The sequence below is a fragment of the Cetorhinus maximus genome, chromosome 11 (genome assembly GCF_964194155.1).
Source record: "Cetorhinus maximus chromosome 11, sCetMax3.hap1.1, whole genome shotgun sequence".
In the NCBI taxonomy this organism is placed as follows: domain Eukaryota; kingdom Metazoa; phylum Chordata; class Chondrichthyes; order Lamniformes; family Cetorhinidae; genus Cetorhinus; species Cetorhinus maximus.
In genome coordinates this window covers 60,732,755-60,753,085 of record NC_135889.1, presented here as the reverse complement: position 1 = coordinate 60,753,085, position 20,331 = coordinate 60,732,755, and the positions used below count along the sequence as shown (strand labels likewise).

The window sequence follows — 20,331 nt, the reverse complement described above, 5'->3', positions numbered from 1 at the left end:
CAATGACCTTCTTTCCATCATAAGGTCAGGAGTGGGGATGTTCGCTGATGAGTGCACAATATTCAGCACCATTCACAACTCCTCACATAATGAAGCAGTCCATGACCAAATGCAGCAAGGCCTGCACAATATCCAGGCTTGGGCTGACCTGTGGCAAGTAATATTCATGCCACACAAGTGCCAGGCAATGACCATCTCCAGCAAGAGAGAATCTAACCACCACCTGGAAGTTCACCTCCAAGTCACTCACCATCCTGACTTAGAAATATATCGCTGTTCCTTCACTGTCGCTGGATCAAAATCCTGGAACTCCCTTCCTAACAACACTGTGGGTGTCCTTCACCACATGGACTGCAGCTGTTCAAGAAGGGAGCTCACCACCACCTTCTCAAGGGCAACTAGGGGTGGGCAACAAATGCTCGCTTAGCCAGCGAAGCCCAATCCGTGAATGAATCAAAAAAATAAATGCCTGCTCCTGAAATACAAGAGCCATGTTGCTTGCATTAAAAATGTTATAATTCTTATGTTTTCCTTTCAGGACCACCTGGGAATACAAAAATAACCCTAAGCTTCAGAAACCCCTATTCCCATTATCCTCCACCCTCAACTCTAGCAAGTGCAGGGAGTTCATGGACTTCTTTGTCACCAAAATTGAGACCAACCATTCAGCTGCCTCTGCTACTTCCCTCCATTCTCATATCCCACTGGGTCATAAACCTTTTAAGTTACCACCTCCCCCAACTAGAATTCGTATTTCTCTCCTATCTCCCCACATGCCCTGTCCAAACTCATCTTGTCCATGAGACCCATCTCCTGCTCTCTCATTCCTATTCCCACTAAAATGCTGACCACCCAGCTTCCCATTCAGCCCCCCACATTGTTGACATTTCCCTTTCCTCACATACTATCCCTCCCCTTCAAATCTGCAGTCAGCACCCAACTCCTTAAAAAAAGCACCTGGATTCCCCACCTGCCTTCCAGGAATGACCAGTATGAGAGCGCGCAATGGCTTTCATAGGGACTATTGTAAAGGTGCAGGCTGTGACCGAGCAGAACGGCGAATGGCTGGCCAAAGGCTAGACAACTGGGAATTTGGAAGTGCAGTTGGAACTGATTTGGACGAGATTTTTCCAGGGGTATCATGGAAGGAAGTAAGTTGGGAAGGATGAGGATGGAGAGAGAATATTAGGAAATTACCACCCTATCTCCAAACTACCATTCCTCTCCAGTCCTTGAACTTGCTGTCGCCTTCCAAATCTGTGTCGATCTTTCCTGAAGGAATGTTTAAATACCCCCAATCATGCTTCCACTCCAACCACAATACAGTTACAGCCCTCAAAGTTACGAATGTTTTCCTATGTGATGGTGACAATGGAAAAATATCCCTCCTTGTCCATCTCAACATGCCCGCAGACTCTGACATGTCTGACTGCATCATCCTCCTCCAAAGCCTCTCCTCCGTCCTTCAGCTGTCTGGGACTGCACTCTACTGGTTCCAGTTTTATCTATCCAGTCATAGTCTGTGAATCAGCCATCATTTTCTTCCTGTTCCCATGCCATTACCTCAAGTCCCTACAGGTCTTAGGATACCCGCACTTCTCATCTACCTTTGCCCCTCTGCGACATCATCAGAAAACAGTGGTAGTTCTCGCACATACTCAGACCCAGCTCTACCTCTCCACCACCTCTCTTGATCCCTCCCATTATCTCTAATTTGTTACACTGCTTACCTGACAACCAGGGCTAGATGAGTCAAGACCACCCACAAACTCTGTTCTCCAGGTCCCTCCCTGGTACCCATCTGCCAAACCAGACAGTTCACTACCTTGGTGTCACATCTGACCTCGAAATGAGCTGCTTACAACATATACCCACCATCACCAAGGCGGTCTCTCCATAACATCGCCAAACTCCATCCCAGCCTCTGCTCATTTGCTGCTGAAACCCTCATGAATGCATTTGTTACCTCTAGATTCGCCTATTCCAATGTACTTCTGTCCAATCTTTTCTTATGTACCTTCCATAAACTTCAGCTCGTCCAAAACTCTACAGCCTGTATCCAAACACCAAGTCCCATTCGCCCATCACCCCACTACTCGCTTACCTACACTGGTTCCTGGTCTGGCAATGCCTCAATTTTAAAATTCTTATCCTTGGTTTCAAATCTTTCCATGACCCTGCCCATCTTTGTACCCTCCTCCAGCCATACAACCCTCATGCCTCCACACTAATCCAATTTAGGCCTCTTGGCCTCCTATTTTAAATCATTCCACCATTGATTGCTATGCTTTAAGTTGCCTGGGTCTTAAGTTCTAGAATTCTCTCTCCAAATCTCTTCTCTTCTAAACATCCTTTAAGATGCACCTTAAAATCTACTTCTTTGGCCAAGATTTTGGTCATTTGTTCTTTATCTGCTGATGCAGCTCAGTGTCAAATTTTGTTGATAACTCTTGTGAATGAATTCTTAAAAAAAAAATCACTACTAGTTCTTCCTTTAATTCAGAAACAGTTTTCACTTGCTATCAAGTCATCTTTATTAATTCTGCATTTTAAAGTGCTAATCATGCACACATATCCTGCAATCAAATAATTAGTATGTTAACCTTAAAAATCACATTCTGAAAAAAGCAACCACTCACCAAGTCTCTCACCATTATTTTTGGGGGGTCAGCACTGACTAGTCATACCAACACCATGACTACAAGAACAGGGTAAAGATTGGGTATCTTGAAAAAACCTGCTCACTTCCAAAGCCTTAACATCTACAAAGCTCAAGCAAACACTGCTATGGCATACTTACCGATCAACAGACAAGGAGAGGACATCATCCTATTTAATTAATTAGCACCTATGCCATAGACCTAATGGCATACTAGAACTGCAGCATGTACAATTCATAGGATGCACCACAGCAACTCTCCTAAGGTGACTTAGCAGCACCTCATCCATGTGACCGCTACCATGAGTAGAAATGTCAAGAAAATACTATTACCTCCAAAGTCTCTATCCAAGTCATAAAGCTACCCTGACTTAAGGCACATTAAAGGCCATACTTTTAATTTAACTGGGTCAATATCTTAGAACTTCTTACCTAACAACATGTGGAATACCATGTAACTGTGTATTCTGAACATGTGCAAGCAGCAAACTTTCCCAGTAAGCAAACCAAGTTGAAGGGTAGGATGGCAATTCCCCATATCCTGTCAATATTTGAGTTTCATTGCTTCTATAAATATTTGCAAGAAATTGGAGATTGAATTTTCAAATCTTTAATTTCAGCTAAATGACAATCATAAACATGCACTAACAAATTCATATATTTTGTTTACCCATTTATGAACAAATGGGAAGAGGAACAGCTATTATCATGGTTGCTTTGTCAATGGTTAGAAAAATTATTTTGGAGCATGGATTTTTCTTTCAAAAAGCCAATCACAATTTTTGGTTTGTTATATATTCATTCAAAAATCTGAGGAACTATTTCTGAGGTTATGAATTTCCTTACATTTCGAAACCGCATAAATCAACTAAACATTTTATGGAGTGATTTGTTCATGGAAACTTATGCTAAAAGACGGCATAAGTCAAATTTTGCACCGACTTTGAATTCCCAAATCCATATTTATAATAGAAACTTCTACGTAAACTTTGCCAGGCATTCAGGAAGGTGCCACACAGATTGTTAAATGAAGTCGAGTTCATGGAGTTGGAGTAATATATTAGCATAGATTGAGGATTGGTTAACTTACTGAAAACAGATTAGAAATAAAATGGGTCATTTTGAGTTAACTAGTAGGACGGTACAAGGATCATTGCTTGGGACTCAGCTATTTACAATCTATAATCAATCAATCAGTCATTAAAGTCCAGAAGGAGACCATTCAACCCAGTAAGTCCACGTTAGCTCTCTGTAGAGCAATCCAGTCAGTCCCATTCCCCTTCTCTATCCTCTCAGCTCTGCAAGTTTATTTCTCAAGTTTACCCAATTTCCGTTTGAAATCAACGATTGCCACTGCTTCCACCACCCTCATAGGCAGTGGGTTCCAAGCATTACCACTTATAAAAAATTCTTTTCCCCAGCCCCCTTTATCTCTTGCCCAAAACTTTAAATCTGACTGCTTGAGGGGACCGAGAGACAAGACAAAGTTAGATTGGAAAGCAAGTTGTGAGGAGGACACAAAGAGACTGCAAAGGGATATAGACTGGTTAAGTGAGTATGCAAAAATATGGCAGATGGAGTATAATGTGGGGAAATAGGAAACCACTTTGACAGAAATAGGAAGAAAGCAGTATTATTTTTTAATTGAGAAATTAGTAAATGTAGATATCCAAAGGGACTTAGGTGCCCTTGTGGACAAATCAAAGTTAACATTCAGGCACATCAAGCAATCAGGAAAACAGATTTACATCAGTCATACTCCAACCCATTTGTAGTAAGATTAAGGAAGGCGTTTGATAAGACCACACTTGAGAGTACAAGTTTTGGACTCCTTACCCAAGGAAGATATAGTTTCCTCAGAGGCGGTGCAACAAAGATTCCCATAATTCTGGGACGAGGGCTATGCTACAAGGAGAGATGAAGTAGTAGAATGGGTCTTTATTTTCTGGAGCTTAGAGGTACCGAAAACTACAAACTGTTCAGAAGGCTGACAGGATAGATGCTGAGAAGTTCTTTCCCCTAGCGAGAGAGTCTAGAACTAGCATTTCTATTCTTGTAAAGTCTCTAACTCAATGACCAATTACCATGTAAGAATTGCTCATAGTATATAATGTGCTAATCTAGTTTCCAATCTCAATTTAGGCATTATACTTAAAAATTCAATTCATTATCCTGACCCAGCGAGCAGTGCCATGGCGAAATCTACTTATTGTATCACAATTGTCATACTAAGATGACATGCAAGTGTTGCTTTTAACTGTACAGCAGATAGATATTACACATAATTTTCAGTCCCACTGCTGTTCAGAGGTCAGTTTGTCTTGGTGATACTGCATCTAACTTTAATTTTTTTACATTGTTAAAGATTGCCCCCAATATATTCCACAGGTAGTTACCATTTTATGCTTTAAGTGTGGTGTGGCCCGATTCTAAACTCCTCCAAACCTTTTCTGCACTTCCAGTTTAAAACTTAATTTTAAATTAATAGGAAGCAGGAATAGACCATTCAACCAGGTCATGGCTGATCATCTATCTGAACACCATTTTCCCATGCAATCCCCATATCCCTTGGATGTCATTCGTATCTAGAAACCTATCGATCTCAGTCTTGAACATACTCAATGACTAAGCTTCCAGAGCCCTCTGGGGTAGAGAATTCCAAAGGCCCTCTAGAATCCCTCTGAGTGAAGATATTTCTCCTCTCATCTCAGTACTAAATGGCTTGTCCCTTATTCTGAGACTGTGTGCCCTGGTTCTAGACACCCAACACCCCCACCCAGGGAAGCATCCTATCCACATCTCCTCTGTTTTGCCCCTTAAGATGTTTGTAAGTTTCAATTAGATTATCTCTCATTCTTCTAAACTCTAGAGAATACAGGTCCAGTCTCCTCAATCTCTCCTCATAGGACAGTTCGGCCATATCAGGAATTAAGTCTGGTGAATCTTGTTGCCCTCCCTCCATAGCAAGTATATCCTTTCTTAGGTAAGGGGACCAAAACTGTACACAATACTGCATGTGTGGTCTAACCAAGGTTCTATACAACTGAAGCAAGACATCTTTATTCCTGTACTCAAAAGCTCTTGCAAATAAAGGCTAATATACCATTTGCCTTCCTAATCGCTTGCTGCACCTGCATTTTAACTTTCAGTAACTCTTGAAAAAGGGCACTCAGGTCCCTTTTCCCGATTTCTGGGCCTAACATTGGCTCTTTCCTGCTGCCTGTTTCATCCAATTCTAGGCCTGCTGTCACCTAATCTGCAACCATCGAGATCCTTCCACAGATTTGAGATATTGACCCTGCTGTGTTCCAAGTCTGGGTCAGGAATTTCCCATCCTTGGATATGCTGCCTCCTGAGTGGCCTGGTCTATGAACTCTCTGCTACAAATGCTATTCCACCCATCAATCTCCTGCCTTCAGACACTGTGTACTTCGATTGCTAGCATTTTCTGCTCAGAAGCTATTCTTCAAATACTTTTGGAAAAGCTTTAGTGTACACACGTGCAGATTTTTTTAAAGAAGAGGCTGTGTGTAGAAAACTGTTCAGTTGAGGTTTTGGTTTGTATTCCATACATTTTTAAAAAGTGCAGAGATTTTATTATTTAATGTAGGTAAGTGGGCCTCTTGGTAGAGTATCTGGGGGGCAGGGAAGGAAGAGGAGAACTGAGTAGAAAAAAGTGGAAGCAGAGCAGAGAAGTACAAAGGGAAGAAGTAGAGACAGGGCTGAAGGGGTTGTAGCATTGACAATCAGTAGTGGGAACATAATGGCAAAGGGGTTAAAAAAAATGCAATGAGGTGTACTTGTTTAGGATAGGGGTTGAGAAGGTCACATTTCCCTGTAATTCCCACCCCAAATGCAGCCATTAGTGACCCCTTTGCTATCAGAAAGAAAAGCAAAGAGAAAAGGTGGCAATAGTAAAAATTGAAAGGGGGCGGTTGGAGGGTGGGGGGAGAGCAATAGCACAGAACAGGAGTGCAAGGCCCCAAGAAAACACGCGAGAATATCAGTGAAGCAGAGAGAGAAATTCCAAAATCGAGCTCTCAGCATTTGACGGAAAGAGCAAAGCCAAATGAGAATCAAAATGAAAAATGTTTTCCGCCGGCAGCCAGCAGGCAAGTTGTAGCAGTCCTTCCCTCCACTCACTTCAAAAGGGTTTCCTAGTCCACCATACAGCTCAATCAACAGAACCCCTCTACCATCTCACTTTCCATGCTACCCATCTCTTCTCCTGTACCTGTACCCCTACTACCCCTCCTTTCCTCCACTCAATCCTCCTCCCATATTTTCCCTCTTCTCTCCTACCCAATTAATCACTCTCCACTTCTTGCACTTATGAAGCTGTGCCTCACATATGTCCAGACTAGGGCAGCAGTGCAACAATGAAACGGCATCAAATGTTCTTGAATTTAAACTGCTCTCGCTCCTCCAGTCTTTGACAGCACCCTACCAACAGATGATTTTATTGAAAGTTCCTCCATAATTATTTCTCAACCAATGCCTGTTCCCCATATTCCTTCCCCTCTTCTACATCTACATTCCCCTCTCCTCCTTCCACCCTCCACTACATTGGGTAGTGATGAAACCACTAATTCTAAAATGACACATATGACTAGTTAAGACCAAATGGTAACACCATATTAGATCAACTAGAAAAGTCTCAAATAACTGTGCCATTTCACATCAAATTCCAAAGTCACTTTCCCCAAACCACCCCTCACTACGCTGATGTATACTTGCAACTTTCCTCTCCAATACTGCAAAATACCAATAACCCCGGTATTGCTGTTTAAAGCTCAAACCTCCCCCTACCTAGTCCTGCTGATTCCCCTCCCTTGTATGAGAGTTGCAGTTCTCCAATTCTACAGGGGAGGACTGATCAATGACCCAATGACGAGGCCGTATGTAAATCAATGGACTAGTTTATTTTCCAAGAAAACAGTAACTGAAAAGAATATGGTTTACAAAGTAAATTTTAATCATTTCCTATTGCTCAAAAAATATGCAAATTCTTCTCCATTTAAGGCCTACCTCACTCTTATAAATCAGCATCAACAAACTGCCAATAACTTCAGGGAAAAAGACTGCTCTGTCTCTGCTCTAGGCCCAAAGTTTGCTGCTGTCATTTCCCACCCAATGAAAAACGCTTAGCCAAATAGCAAATGCTTAACCATTTCTTCCTCTCCCAGCTGTGTTGAGAAATTGCCCATTAGCTGCCAATAAGAACTATCACCTACCAGTGCAGGGATAAAGACATTGCGTTGACTGTTTTGCTAAAACCTTATTGAATTTCTTAAATTTTTGCCTGTAGAACTTCAGGCAGTAAATCATGTAATGTGCTATTCTTGATGCATCATAGTTCATACTGTCTGCTGGATCGACATTAGAAAATGCTGCAAATACTTTACCCACTTACATGTATGTGGCTGTTCTACATCCATAATAAATGAACTAAGCAGCTCGTCATTAGAGCATCAATATCATTTCTTTTTGTCAAAACCTGCATTGGATCGGTTTTAACTTAAAATGATAGGTCAAGTCTCACTGAACCTAACTTAACAGACTCAGTCTTTAAGCAATCCTTTTCAAGCTTGGTTTCATTCAACCAGTTCCTCCTCCTCCTCACTGATCATATATTTGAGGTTCCCTCTCTTCTATCCATTTACTTCAGGCGTCTCTCATTTACACTTTCAATATTTTTAAGCAGAATGCTCACATTTTGTTATCCTCCTCTTGTGGTGAATTAATCAATATTTTGACTATCTTTTTATAACCCAGTTCATATCGACCCCCAAAAATACATTTTAGACAGCTAATAAAGAGGACCAAAGTTGAATGTCTGGAATACACTCCCTCAACCCTAACACCTACCTTGACGACAAATGTTTTTGATCGCCCTTTTTTTTTGGCTGAACTTCCATTTTCCCCAAATTGAAAGTTATCTTCATTAATGCTGTTGTATATACAGAAAGTTATGTAACCTTCTCCTGCTTTCTGAAAGATAGACTGTTAATGACTCGAATGAGATAAGGCCAACTGTAAGACAGTTAACTTTTATTTTACATGTAATCCAAAACTGAACAGAACTCTCTCGGCACAACATCTTACCCAATGCTTACTGTAAATTCAAAAAAATACACTGCAAATTTTGTTCATACTGCAAACTTTGCTCTTGATACAGGGTTATTTCACTTTTGCAAGCAATTATTACCAAATTGACTGGCACTAACTTTACAAAAGCTCCCTTTCCTGTTTCAGACCCAAAACCAGTACTTTCCCCCACCTAGAAGCAGCACATTTAAACCCCTGCACCTCCTCTAGTTGTGTTGAGAATTTCCTCTTTAAGCTGCAAATGAAAACTAGCATCTGTACCTACCAGTCTGGGTGTTATAGAAAGTAAACTTAAGCTCAGCATAAGTCCTAGCAAAAGAGACAAAGAATGGAGGCCATTTTAGCATTACAAGTGTGAATATTTCCAGATGTCAGATGAATGCATCTTCTCAAACTAACCTGGCCTGCAAGAAATACAATCCTTCACCCAGAGCATCAGCTAATGTGCCTGATCAACAACCCAGATAGTGTGTGTTTCAAGAAGTCAATCCCTAATAGCTGAATTTAATTTCATAATATAAAATTAACCCAATATGCTTTCTAGGCCAAATAGATGAAAACCACTAAGTGTGACATGTCCCCGGTACTAATGTACCTTCAGGTTCCTGAAGTAACCAGCATTTCATGTGGGTCATGGTGACTTGAAGCTGTAATTTATGAACAGGTATAAATCACCCTCTAATTCACTAAGGGTACACAAGCAGCTACCATTTCCTCAAATGCGTGTGTTTTTGGTTTTGTTTACCCCCACCCACCGAGTATTCAAACCTTAAAAAGAGGGATACAGCAGATAAGCAGCTAAACATCACACCATACTACAACACATCTGCTGGTGGCTAGATAAAAATGTTAGTCTGTATATTTTGAATTTAAGTGGGTTTCAATAAACACTAGTGTATCAAGCTAATCACAGGTCACTTCCATAAAACAAGGATAAACCATTCCAATTTTAGCTGCAGCCTTAATTCTGCTAAGCTATCAACAAGAGGTTGTAGGGGAGCCGAGGTACATACTACCTCATTTGGTAAGATTAGTATAATGTAGGGTACAATTACAGCATCAGGTAGATGGAAACTTTCTTCCTGTTGAAGGTCTATATGACCTAGGCTATATGTTTTGTGCATCACAATGAGGACACCATCAATTTTTTTTACATTCTTTTGTTTCAGAGGTCCTTTCTCATGTATATTTGGTTGTCTTTATTCTAGTAAAGGTGAGAATGTCTGCACTCAGTTGTCATTTTCATCACACTCAAGCAAGGTGAATACTGCTGGGAATGCACAAGGACTACATGTCCATATCTTTTCTGCAATGTAGAGTATTCCTGATATTTACTTTCCCTCTCCAGTCAACAGGCATGTTTCTGGAAACAATGAGGAGTTAGACAAAATGCCCCAATTTTAATTTTCTGTACCATTTTACTTAGGATTCAAGAATACTTTCTTCCCATAACTTTAAAATAAAGATTTATGGTTTCTGGAGGCCTTTGCAGTATAGTGGTCTTCCAAAATCACAATTGGGAGATCTTGAATCAAAAGATGAATTCTCATGGATTGGAAGAGGTAGGTGTATTCCAGAGGTAATTTCACCAAAGTCTGCCAGCGATGGGTGCATGAACTACACAATACACAAGCTAGAAAGACAATGGTTACTAGTTGCATACCAATGCAAAGTATGACCTTCAGAAAATTCAGGTGATTCAGAATCAAAAAACACTACCCAGTCAAGACAGGTACCTGTACTCTATAAACCTAAAGTACAAAATAGCTGGCATTTTGCTAAGATTATCATAACATTTGATCAATAGAAAAGTTAATTATGCCAGTCTCATTGCTACTGGGGTAAAGGAAGGGGGAGGGAAAGAAGCATTATTTGAACAGTTATTCATTGCTAAAAAAAATGGAGGGGCATTTAGGGAGGCTAAGTTAAAAGTAAGCATTTGTAGTGGTCTATTAACCGGCTACAAAAAGCACTTACAATTTTACTTCTTTCTAACCCCACTGGCCTATATTTGTTATTTTTTCATATCACCGTTGACAATAGTTTTGTCAAAAGACATGGCAAAGATCTGAAACTCCATTACATTAAAGAGTGCAGATAATTTCTGCCAAGTTAATTACTGGTACACCATCAGTTGTTCCACAAATCACTCTAGTATGCTTGACCACGTTGCCCTTTCGCTTTAGCAATACCACTAATAGCTTCCAGAAAATTTGGAGCAGAACTGCTTTGGAAATAATATCCTTGATCACATGGGCATCTGGAAGAAAAGACCAAAAACTGAGGTGGCTAGGAAATTCCCATCTTACACCAAAGCAAGTTCTAGGCTGAAAAATAGCTTAAAGGTTTGCTGAGCTTTTGATCCCAATATCCATTTTGCATTCTTAAAGCAAACAGAATAGATAGCTGAAGAAACAAGCCAACTGTATGGTTAAAACATTGCGTAACGTATAGTATGACAAAGTTGGATTTTTTTGAGCAGGTAGTAAATGAAAGAATTCATACAATTTCTCCTTTTTGAAAAATATTGTCTACCCCAATTTTTCTTGGGCTTTATTTCCACAGACAGGGAAATAATTATTCTTATTGAAAATTTATGAGCTAAGATACACTCAGGTGCGTAATGCATTCCTAGGTGCAATATTTACTTGGGGTTGAGGAAGCTGCCATAGATCATCATTTGAGATGATTATAAAATTAAAATTTAATCCTGTTTATCTACTCATGTCTCAGAAATAAGGATAAGGGGTTATTTGTTTTGAAAATTAAGTTGATAAGGCCACTGAGGTTTTGCAGGGCCCTATTTTTCATAAGAGCATTTTAATATTGCAGAGAATGAGGTTGCATGTACATCGACGTATTCGTTTATCATTTTATAACCAACTTGCCTGACGATTATGTCTGCCTTTTCTTTCGAAAAATGGCACTTTTACACGTCGGTAACAAAAGGCTGAATTCGCAGAACTTCACTGCGCCGGTAATTGTGTTTGCTGTCGCGGAGGGGAGGGGCAGTTTTATTTTGCGATATTTGATGTTTTTGTTTTAAATGCGTGTTCGCACACTGTCTGATTGACTCACCAGCCCGGTCCCAACTGTTGTGGTAGCTCCAACGGTCTCCGATGGCGGCGAGCCGATCTTGCTGCACGTAGCTGCCAGCAATGCAAGCGGTGACGGCTGAATGTTCTACCCACAGGGGGCGGGTTTAGGAGGAAAGTGGGTGTGAATTAGTCCGGGGCTTACACAGGAAGTAACCGTACACATCAAAATTTAAACATGTGAACACACACCAACATAACAGATTCTGTTTATTTGCAAACCGCAAGACAAAAGAAAGCGCGCGAGTTTGGGGGCCGGCCTTACCTGCGCCCCGGCGTTTCTGTGCTGCAGATACTCGCTCTGCTTGTCCACGTCCAGCGCAGCCATTTCCTCTTGCTTCACTGGCTTTTCTGGAGCTGCAAAGAAGGGGGAGGGGAATGAGAAAAGAAAAGAAAAAGGATCAGAAGGGAGAAGACTCGCAAACGGCGTTAAGGAAATGTAATCGGATTGAGCGGCCGCCCAAGGCCCCCCGCCCGCCCGGCCTCCCTCGCCGCCTCTCAGCGCCCGCCGGACCGGCCTTTCTTGCAAACCTACCAGTCATAGCGGCTCCCGGGCGGCTCACACCGGCTCGGTTTATACGGTTAACATGGTGCCTTTCGGACGCTAGCGCCGGGCAAGCGTCGCTCGGGTTTTATTTGTGTTGTGTGCTGCTTTGATTGACGGTGCAGGAAGCGGGCGAAGGGTGGGGCTTCGAGCCGGGACCGTCCGGGGGTCGGCAGAAAAACCACGACGTTCCTGGACCTTCAACCAAACCTGATAGCGGAAGCTCCGCCCTCTAACCGAATCCCCATTGGTTTCTTTTCTCCTCTTGTCCGGTTGAGCTGAGTGGTGATTGGCTTTCTCAGCAGTCAATCTCACCACTTCCGCTCAAAGTTTGGTTGAGCCGCTGCATGTTTTTCCCTGAGGGGGTGGGGGAGGGGAGAGAATGGATTGGAGTCGGGAGGTGATTCGATGTGAGGCGATATTCGAGTGTTGGGTTTAATCCCTGTTTCAGTGTGAAAACTGCTCAGGGTAGATAGAAGGTTCTGGGTGACCTTCGTCATCGTAGATCATGGATGATCTGATTATGGCCAAAACTCCACTTTCCTGCCTGTCCCCATAACCCTTTACTCCCTTTTAAATTGAGGTAGACAATGACCCAGCCTCCAGTACTCTCTATCTATGGAAGAGAATTCCAAAGACCAATGACGCTCTGACAAAAGAAGTCTTAAATGGGAGACCCCTAATTTTTAAACTCTGCCCCTAATTCTAGACACTCCATGAGGGAAAACATCCTCTTAGCATCTACGCTGTCAAGCTCCCTCAGAATCTTACATGTTTTAATAAGATCGCCTCTCATTCTTCTAAACTCCCAACAGGCCCTTTCCTCGCAAAACAACTCCTTCATCCCAGGAATCATTATAGTGAACCTTCTCTGAAGTGCTTCCAATGCAAATATATCCCTCCTTAAATAAAGAGACAAAAACTACACATACTACTCTGCAAGGCATTGGTGCAATTACACCTAGGCTGGAATTTTACGGCTCCATCGAGCCAGGGACGGGACCATAAAATATGGTGAACCCTTCTGAACTCCATTGACTTTGGTGGGACCAGAAAATCCCATCCACCTTGCTATAAAGGCAATTTGTCTTCCCAATTACTTGGTGTACTTGCATGCTAACTTTGTGGTTCATGTACAAAGATGTACAGATCCCTCTACCGTAGCATTCTGCAATCTCTCAGTTCAAATAATATTCTACTTTTCTATTCTTCCTGCCAAAGTGGACAGCTTCGCATTGCCCACTCAACCTATATTTGCAACTGTCCTCACAACTTGCTTTCCTACCTATTTTTGCATCATCAGCAAATTTGGCTACAATACAGTTGGCCCCTTCATCTAAGTCATTAATATAAATTCTGAATAGTTTTACAATCTGAAAATGATATTTATCCCGACTCTGTTTCCTGTTAGTTAGCCAATTCTTTATCCATGCTGATACATCACCTCTTGTACAGTAACCTTATCAAATGCCTTTTGGAAATCAAAATACACCACATCTACTGGTACCCCTTTATCCACCCTGTTTGTTACATCCTCAGAATTCTAAAATTAGTCAAACACGATTTCCCTTTCACAAAACCATGTTGCTCTGCCTGATTGTATTATGATTTTCTATGTCCTTATTCTATCTCCTTAATAATGGATTCAAGCATTTTCCCAATGACAAATGTTGCGCTAACTGGTCTATACATTCTTGCTTTCTTTCTCCCTTCTTGAATAGGAGGGTTACCTTTACAGTTTTCCAATCTGCTTGGATCTTTCTGGAGCATAAGAGAATTTTGGAAGATTACAACTAGTGCATCACTATCTCTACACCCACTTTCTTTAAGACCCTAGTATTCAAGCCATCAGATCCAAGGGACTTGTCAGCCTTTAGGCCCATTACTTTTAGAAAAAAAAGAAAATCGGAGGAATTGGTCATTCGGCCCTTCGAGCCTGCTCTGCCATGCAATATGATCATGGCTGATCCTCTTATCTCAACGTCATATTCCCGCTCTCTCCCCATATCTCTTGGCGGCTTTCGTGACCATGATGGTTTTAATTTCCTCCCTCCCTTTTGTCTCGATTTTCTACTATTCTTAAGATGCTTTTTGTCTCCTCTATGAAAACAGACAAAATATTTGTTCAAAGTCTCTGCCATTTCCTTTTTTCTCCATTACTAATTTTCCAGTCTCATCCTCTAAGGGACCAACACTCAGTTTAGCTACACTTTTCCTTTTTATATACCTGCAGAAGCTTTTACTGTCTGTTTTTATATTTCTTGCTAGTTTTCTCTCATACTTTAATTTCCCTTTTTTTGTCACCCTTTGCTAATTTTTCTAAATTTTTTCCAAGCTTCTGTGCTAACATTAATCTTGCAGCATTGTGCATCTTTTCTTTCAATTTGATACCATCCTTAATTTCCTTAGCCACAGATCCTTCTCATGGAGTCTCTTTCTCAATGGAATATATCTTTGAGGGCTATGAAATATTTCTTTAAATGTCTGTAACCGCTTCTCTACCACTTTGTCTTTTAACCCCTTTTCCCAGTCCAGTTTAGCCATCTATCTTGATAGCCTTGTAATTAACTTTTAGCTTAAGACTCTAGTTTCAGACCTACATTTCGCACTCTCAAATTTGATGTGAAATTCTATCATGTTAAGATCACTCTTTAAGGATCCTTTATTATAAAAGTCATTAATCAATCCTATCTCATTACACATTAGCAGGTCTAAAATAACCTTTTTCCTGGTTGGTTCCAGAAAATGTTGTTCTGACCCAAATGCACTCTATGAACTCATCATCCAGGTTATCACTGCCAATTTGATTCATCTAATCTATACGAAGATTAAAATCACCCGTGATTAATGCAGTGGGTTTTCCGTTTCCAACTCTTCAAAGAAGAGTCATATTGGACTTGAAATGTTAACTCTGTTCCCTCTCCATACATGCTGCTGGACCTGCTGAGTTTTTCCAGCATTTTGTTTTTATTTCAGATCTCCAGCATCCACTATATTTGGCTTTTTATTATCAAGATGGTTGTGGTTGTTGCAGGCAAATCATCTCAGTCCCAGGACATCACTGCAGGAGTTCTGAAGGTAGCCCAACCATCTTCAGCTGATTCATCCATGATCTACCCTCCATCATAAAATCAGAAGTGAGGGCATTCACTGATGATTGCAGTGTTCAAACCCATTTGTGACTCCTCAGATACTGAATCAGTTGGTGTCCGCATGCAGCAAGACCAGGACAACTTCAGGTTTGGGCAAGTAACGTTTTCATGACAAATGTCAGACAGTGACCATCTCCAACAAGAGAGACTATAACCAGCTCCCCTTGACTTTCAATAGCGTTACTATTGCCAAATCCCTCACCATCAACATCCTAGGGGTTACCATTGACCAAGAACTTACTTTGCCCACCATATATACCATGGCGACAAGAACAGGTCAGAGGCTGGGAATGCTGCAGTGAGTAGCTCACCTGGCTCCCCAAAGTCTGTCCACCATCTACAAGGCACGGATGAGAAGTGTGATGGAATACTCCCCACTCACCTGGACGAATGCAGCTCCAATAACATTCAAGAAGCTTGATACCATCCAAGACAAACAGCCCACGTGATTGGCACCTCAACCACCACCATACTCCAACATCAACACACGGTGGCAGCAATATACCATGTACAAGACACACTGCAGGAACTTGCCAAGCCTCTTTGACAGTACCTTCCAAACCTGTGACCTCTAGCCACTAGACACATGGGAACACCACCACCTGCAACGTCCCTTCCAAGTCACAAACCATCCCGACTTGGAAGTATATCCCCGTTCCTTCACTGTCGCTGGGTTAAAAACCTGGAACTCCCTCCCTAACTGCACTACTGGTGTACCTACCCCACATGGACTTCAGCAGTTTAAGGCAGTGGCTCACCACCACTTTCTTAATGGCAATTAGGGATGGGCAACAAATACTGACCTTGCCAGTGATGCATGCATCCTAGAAAATAAAAAAAAACTATAAGATCATTAATTAATCCTGTCTCATTACACATTACAGGTATAAAATAGTTTGTTCCCTGGTTGGTTCCACAATGTATTGTTCTAAGAAACTGTCACAAATACACTATGAACTCATGCTCAAGACTACCTTTGTAAATTTGATTTGTCCAATCTACATGAAGATTAAAGATGTCCATGATTATCGTAAATATTTGCTTCCAGTTCCCCATTATTTATTGGTTAATATTATCTCCTACAGTTTACTTACTGCTAGGGGGCCAATAGACTATTCCTGCCAGTGACGACTTTCCTTTGTATTTCTTATCTCCACCCTAATTAATTCTAGATCTTGATCTACCAAGCCAAGATCATTTCTCACTACAGTACTGACCTCAACTTTTATTAACAGAACTCCTTTTCCTTTCTGTCTATCTTTCCAAAATGTTAAGCACCCTTGAATATTCAGTTCCCAGCCTTGGTCACCTTGTAACTACGTCTCTAATAATTGCAATCAGATCAGACCCATTTATTTCGATTTGTGTCACCAATTCATTTATCTGGTTATGAATGCTGCCTGCAATGAGATAGCGAGCCTTTAATTTTGCCTTTTTACCATTTTTCCCGACCCTGATCCTATTTGCTGATCCACTCTTACGTTTATATGTATTCATTTCCTGTCACATTCTGGTTATTATTACCCATATCGTTTCCAAGCACTATTGCCTTGTCCTTTCTCTTCCACTTTCTAAATATCTCCTGAGTGAACCCTCTCCCCATCCCCCTATTTAATGTAAAGCCCTCTCTCTACAGCCCCAATTATTTGATTTGCCAGGACACTAGTTCCAGCATGATTCAAGTGAAGCTCATCCCAACGGAACAGTTCCCTCTTTTTCTGGGGCTGCCAGTGCCCTACGAATTGAAACCCATTCTCTCACACCAATCTTCACACTGCACATTCATCTCTGATCTTACCGACCCTATTTCAAATTTGTTCCTGACAATACAGACAACCCTCACAATACACTTAGCGTCCACTTGTAGGAGGTTTATAGCAGAAACAGAGGACATTAGTTTACAACTTAAGATTGCCTTATTCTGGGGAAAGAATGTAGAGGGTGGAGTTAAACACCCAGCTCGAAATGAGTAGGCAGAAGCAATATGTCTTTATCTCTTTTCCCACACCAATGTGCTATCTAGTCCATGTAACCATTTTCATAAGATTAGGTGAAATTAGATATTATAAATATTCAAATAAGAACAGTAATTGCAGGAAATACTCTGCAGTCTTGCAGCATCTGTGGAGGGAAACAGAGTTAATGTTTCAGGTCTGTATTCTTTCAACAAGCAGGACCCAAAACTGAAACTACTTGCCTCCCTCAGTTTTACTTTGCTCTTTCAATCTCCTGACTGAATAAAACACCAATTAATCATTTTATCATTTAAACTTTGGGAGTGCTTTGTTCCATAATTATAAAATAAAACGATAAGGAAAAAATTAGCAAAGCTAGTTAGTCCATGAACTCATCTCGTCAGCTGTGGCTCATTTGGTAACAGCCTCTGATTCAGAATGTTTTGGGTGTTTTGCCCCACACCAGAGGCAACTGAGTACAAAATCTCAGCTGACACTCCAGTGAAATACTGAGGGAGTGCTGTATTGTTGGAGGTACCATCTTTCAGATGAGACATTAAATTAAGGCCCTATCTGCCCTTTCAGGTGAACGTAAACGATCCTACAGAAAAATATTCAAAGAGCAGGGGAGTTTTGACAAAAGGTTAACCTGAAACATCAACTTTTCATTTTCACAGATGCTGCTGAACCTATCGAGTGTTCCCAGCATTTTCTGATTTTAAGAACAGAGACGCCCTGACCAATATTTATCCCTCAACCAACATCATTAAAACTGATTAGTAAGTCAGGATCACAGTGTTGTTGAGGGACCTTGCTGAGTGGCAATTCACTGCATCATTTCCTACATTACAACAATGATTACATTTCAAAAGCAATTCATTGGCTGGAAAGTGCTTTGGGATATCCTGAGATAGTGAAAGGCACTATATATGTGCAAGACTTTCTCTCATTTACATAATCCATAGAACTCAGAGAAATGTTGACATCTCATCCCACCACATAAACTGAAGGAAACTCCACTAAATTCTTCGTCCTTGTAATCTACAACAGGCATACCCAACCTTTGGAGCAGTGGTTTATATATCCGCATGCTATAACCAGACAGTTGCCTACATATGATTACTCTGAGTCAGAAGTGATCAAACAATAACTAGTGCTCATATAGCACCTTTAATGGAGTAAGAAGTTCCAAGACACGTGAAACATAGGCAGCATGTTCAACTGCTCTGTGTTTCTTGGGGGAGTTCTTTGACCATATCATTTCCATCACCTTCATTTTTTCCTTTTTCTCTCCCCCTTTCACAAATCAGTTTCTATTGCATTTCTGTCTCCCTTACTTCAGATGCCTTCTCTCATCTCCCCGACCACCTTTCCTCCTTATGTACTATTGTCCTTTCAGTTTCCCAATTTCTCTTCCATTTTCTTATTTTTTCTGATTTTCATGTCTTCCATTTGTCTCTACAATTGTAGAGTAGGATAAGAGGACAGATTTCATAATGGAGACAGGTTAGAGGCAACCACATTGATGGCAACTGGGCTGCAGTGATAAGAGATCAGGGGCAGTGGTGTGGGGGAGAAGAAATGCCTTAGAATCAACTTGTTAATGGAATTTTGACTGGAGAAGTATGTACTGAGGGTAAATATTCAGACTCTGCAGCTTCTTGAAAAGTTGTTTGGGGTCAATTGTTGGTTCAAAGGGCTGTCCAAGTGCTAACAGTTTATATTCCCTGCTGCTGCAGATAGACAGCTACAGATAAGTGAATTAACTGAATTAGCAAAAAGCATGTGTCTTTAAGACAAATAAGTCATACTTGCAGAAACAGTTTATCTGATACATTTACTGCGCTCCTCCCACCCCTGGTGCATTACCTTTGCATCTAATGCTTATAGGTCCTTCATTGTTGCATTTTCTGTTTTTACTTCATAGTTACAGCTTGTATCAGTGATCATATAAAATAAGTCCTAACAATAGAGAAATTATTTCTTCTCTCTTAAGATTTCTTAATCTTTGGAATTCTCTATCTCAGAGAGCAGTGGAGACTAGATCATTGAATATATTCAAGGCTGAGTTAGACAGATTTTGGATCTACAAGGGAGTTGAGGGTTATGAGAAGGCAGCAGGAAATTGGAGTTAAGGCCACAATCAGATCAGCCATGATCTTATTGAATGGTGGAGTAAGGTCAAGGGATGAAATGGCCTACTCCTCTTATTTCTTATGTTCTCAAACTACACAGCCGGCAAAGGAGTAATGGTGATCTTAAAAATAAAAGAAAGTTCCGACAATGTAATTGAATCTAAAAAATTCCTACTCAAAATATTTTCAAGGCATATAGCACCATAGGTTGGTTATTCATGTGCCGACAGAGTCAATGGTTTTATCTTGCATCATTCTCAGTGCATAACAACAGATTTTTCATCAATCCTGGCCTTGCATATAATATGACACTCATACCACAAACAGGAATGAAAAGAGATTAGCAGAATGAAGCAATTAGGAGGAAAGATTAAGTAGAGAGGTCAAACAGAGAAGAATTATCAAAGTAGATTAACCTGGAAGAAAGCAGGCATTGAGTGCAGCCTGATTCTGGTGGATAATTTGTCTACCAAATAGAGCTGGGAGAGGGGAGAAAATGAGTGGTGTTAGTAAAAATGCTTACTTCTATTGGCACATTTTTTTGTAGGTAACTTATCAACCAGTAGGATTGGGTGAATGACAACTAAAGTGTTGGTCGTGCACACAATTTGTACTACACTTTAAAATGTTTCCACCAGTGCTGTGCTCTCTCTCCAAGAGGTCCTATGGAATAATGGAGTTGT

General features: G+C 41.0%; 1 protein-coding gene across 4 annotated transcripts in view; it reads right to left on the bottom strand.

Annotated features, from left to right (window-relative positions):
* Positions 1–12,624, bottom strand: part of LOC144686629 (transcription factor Sp3-like) — a 55,499-nt gene extending 42,875 nt beyond the window's left edge. For 2 of the 4 annotated variants that reach the window (XM_078552079.1, XM_078552082.1), the window contains exons 1-3: positions 12,398–12,624; positions 12,128–12,219; positions 11,846–11,950 (exon numbers count right to left, since the gene is read on the bottom strand). In XM_078552079.1, coding sequence (XP_078408205.1) covers positions 11,846–11,950; positions 12,128–12,219; positions 12,398–12,404 — 204 coding nt within the window. In that variant the 5' untranslated portion in view covers positions 12,405–12,624. The remainder of the gene's footprint in view (positions 1–11,845; positions 11,951–12,127; positions 12,220–12,397) is intronic. The other 2 variants (XM_078552081.1, XM_078552083.1) reach the window with 2 other exon arrangements.
* Positions 12,625–20,331: the final 7,707 nt, after the last annotated feature.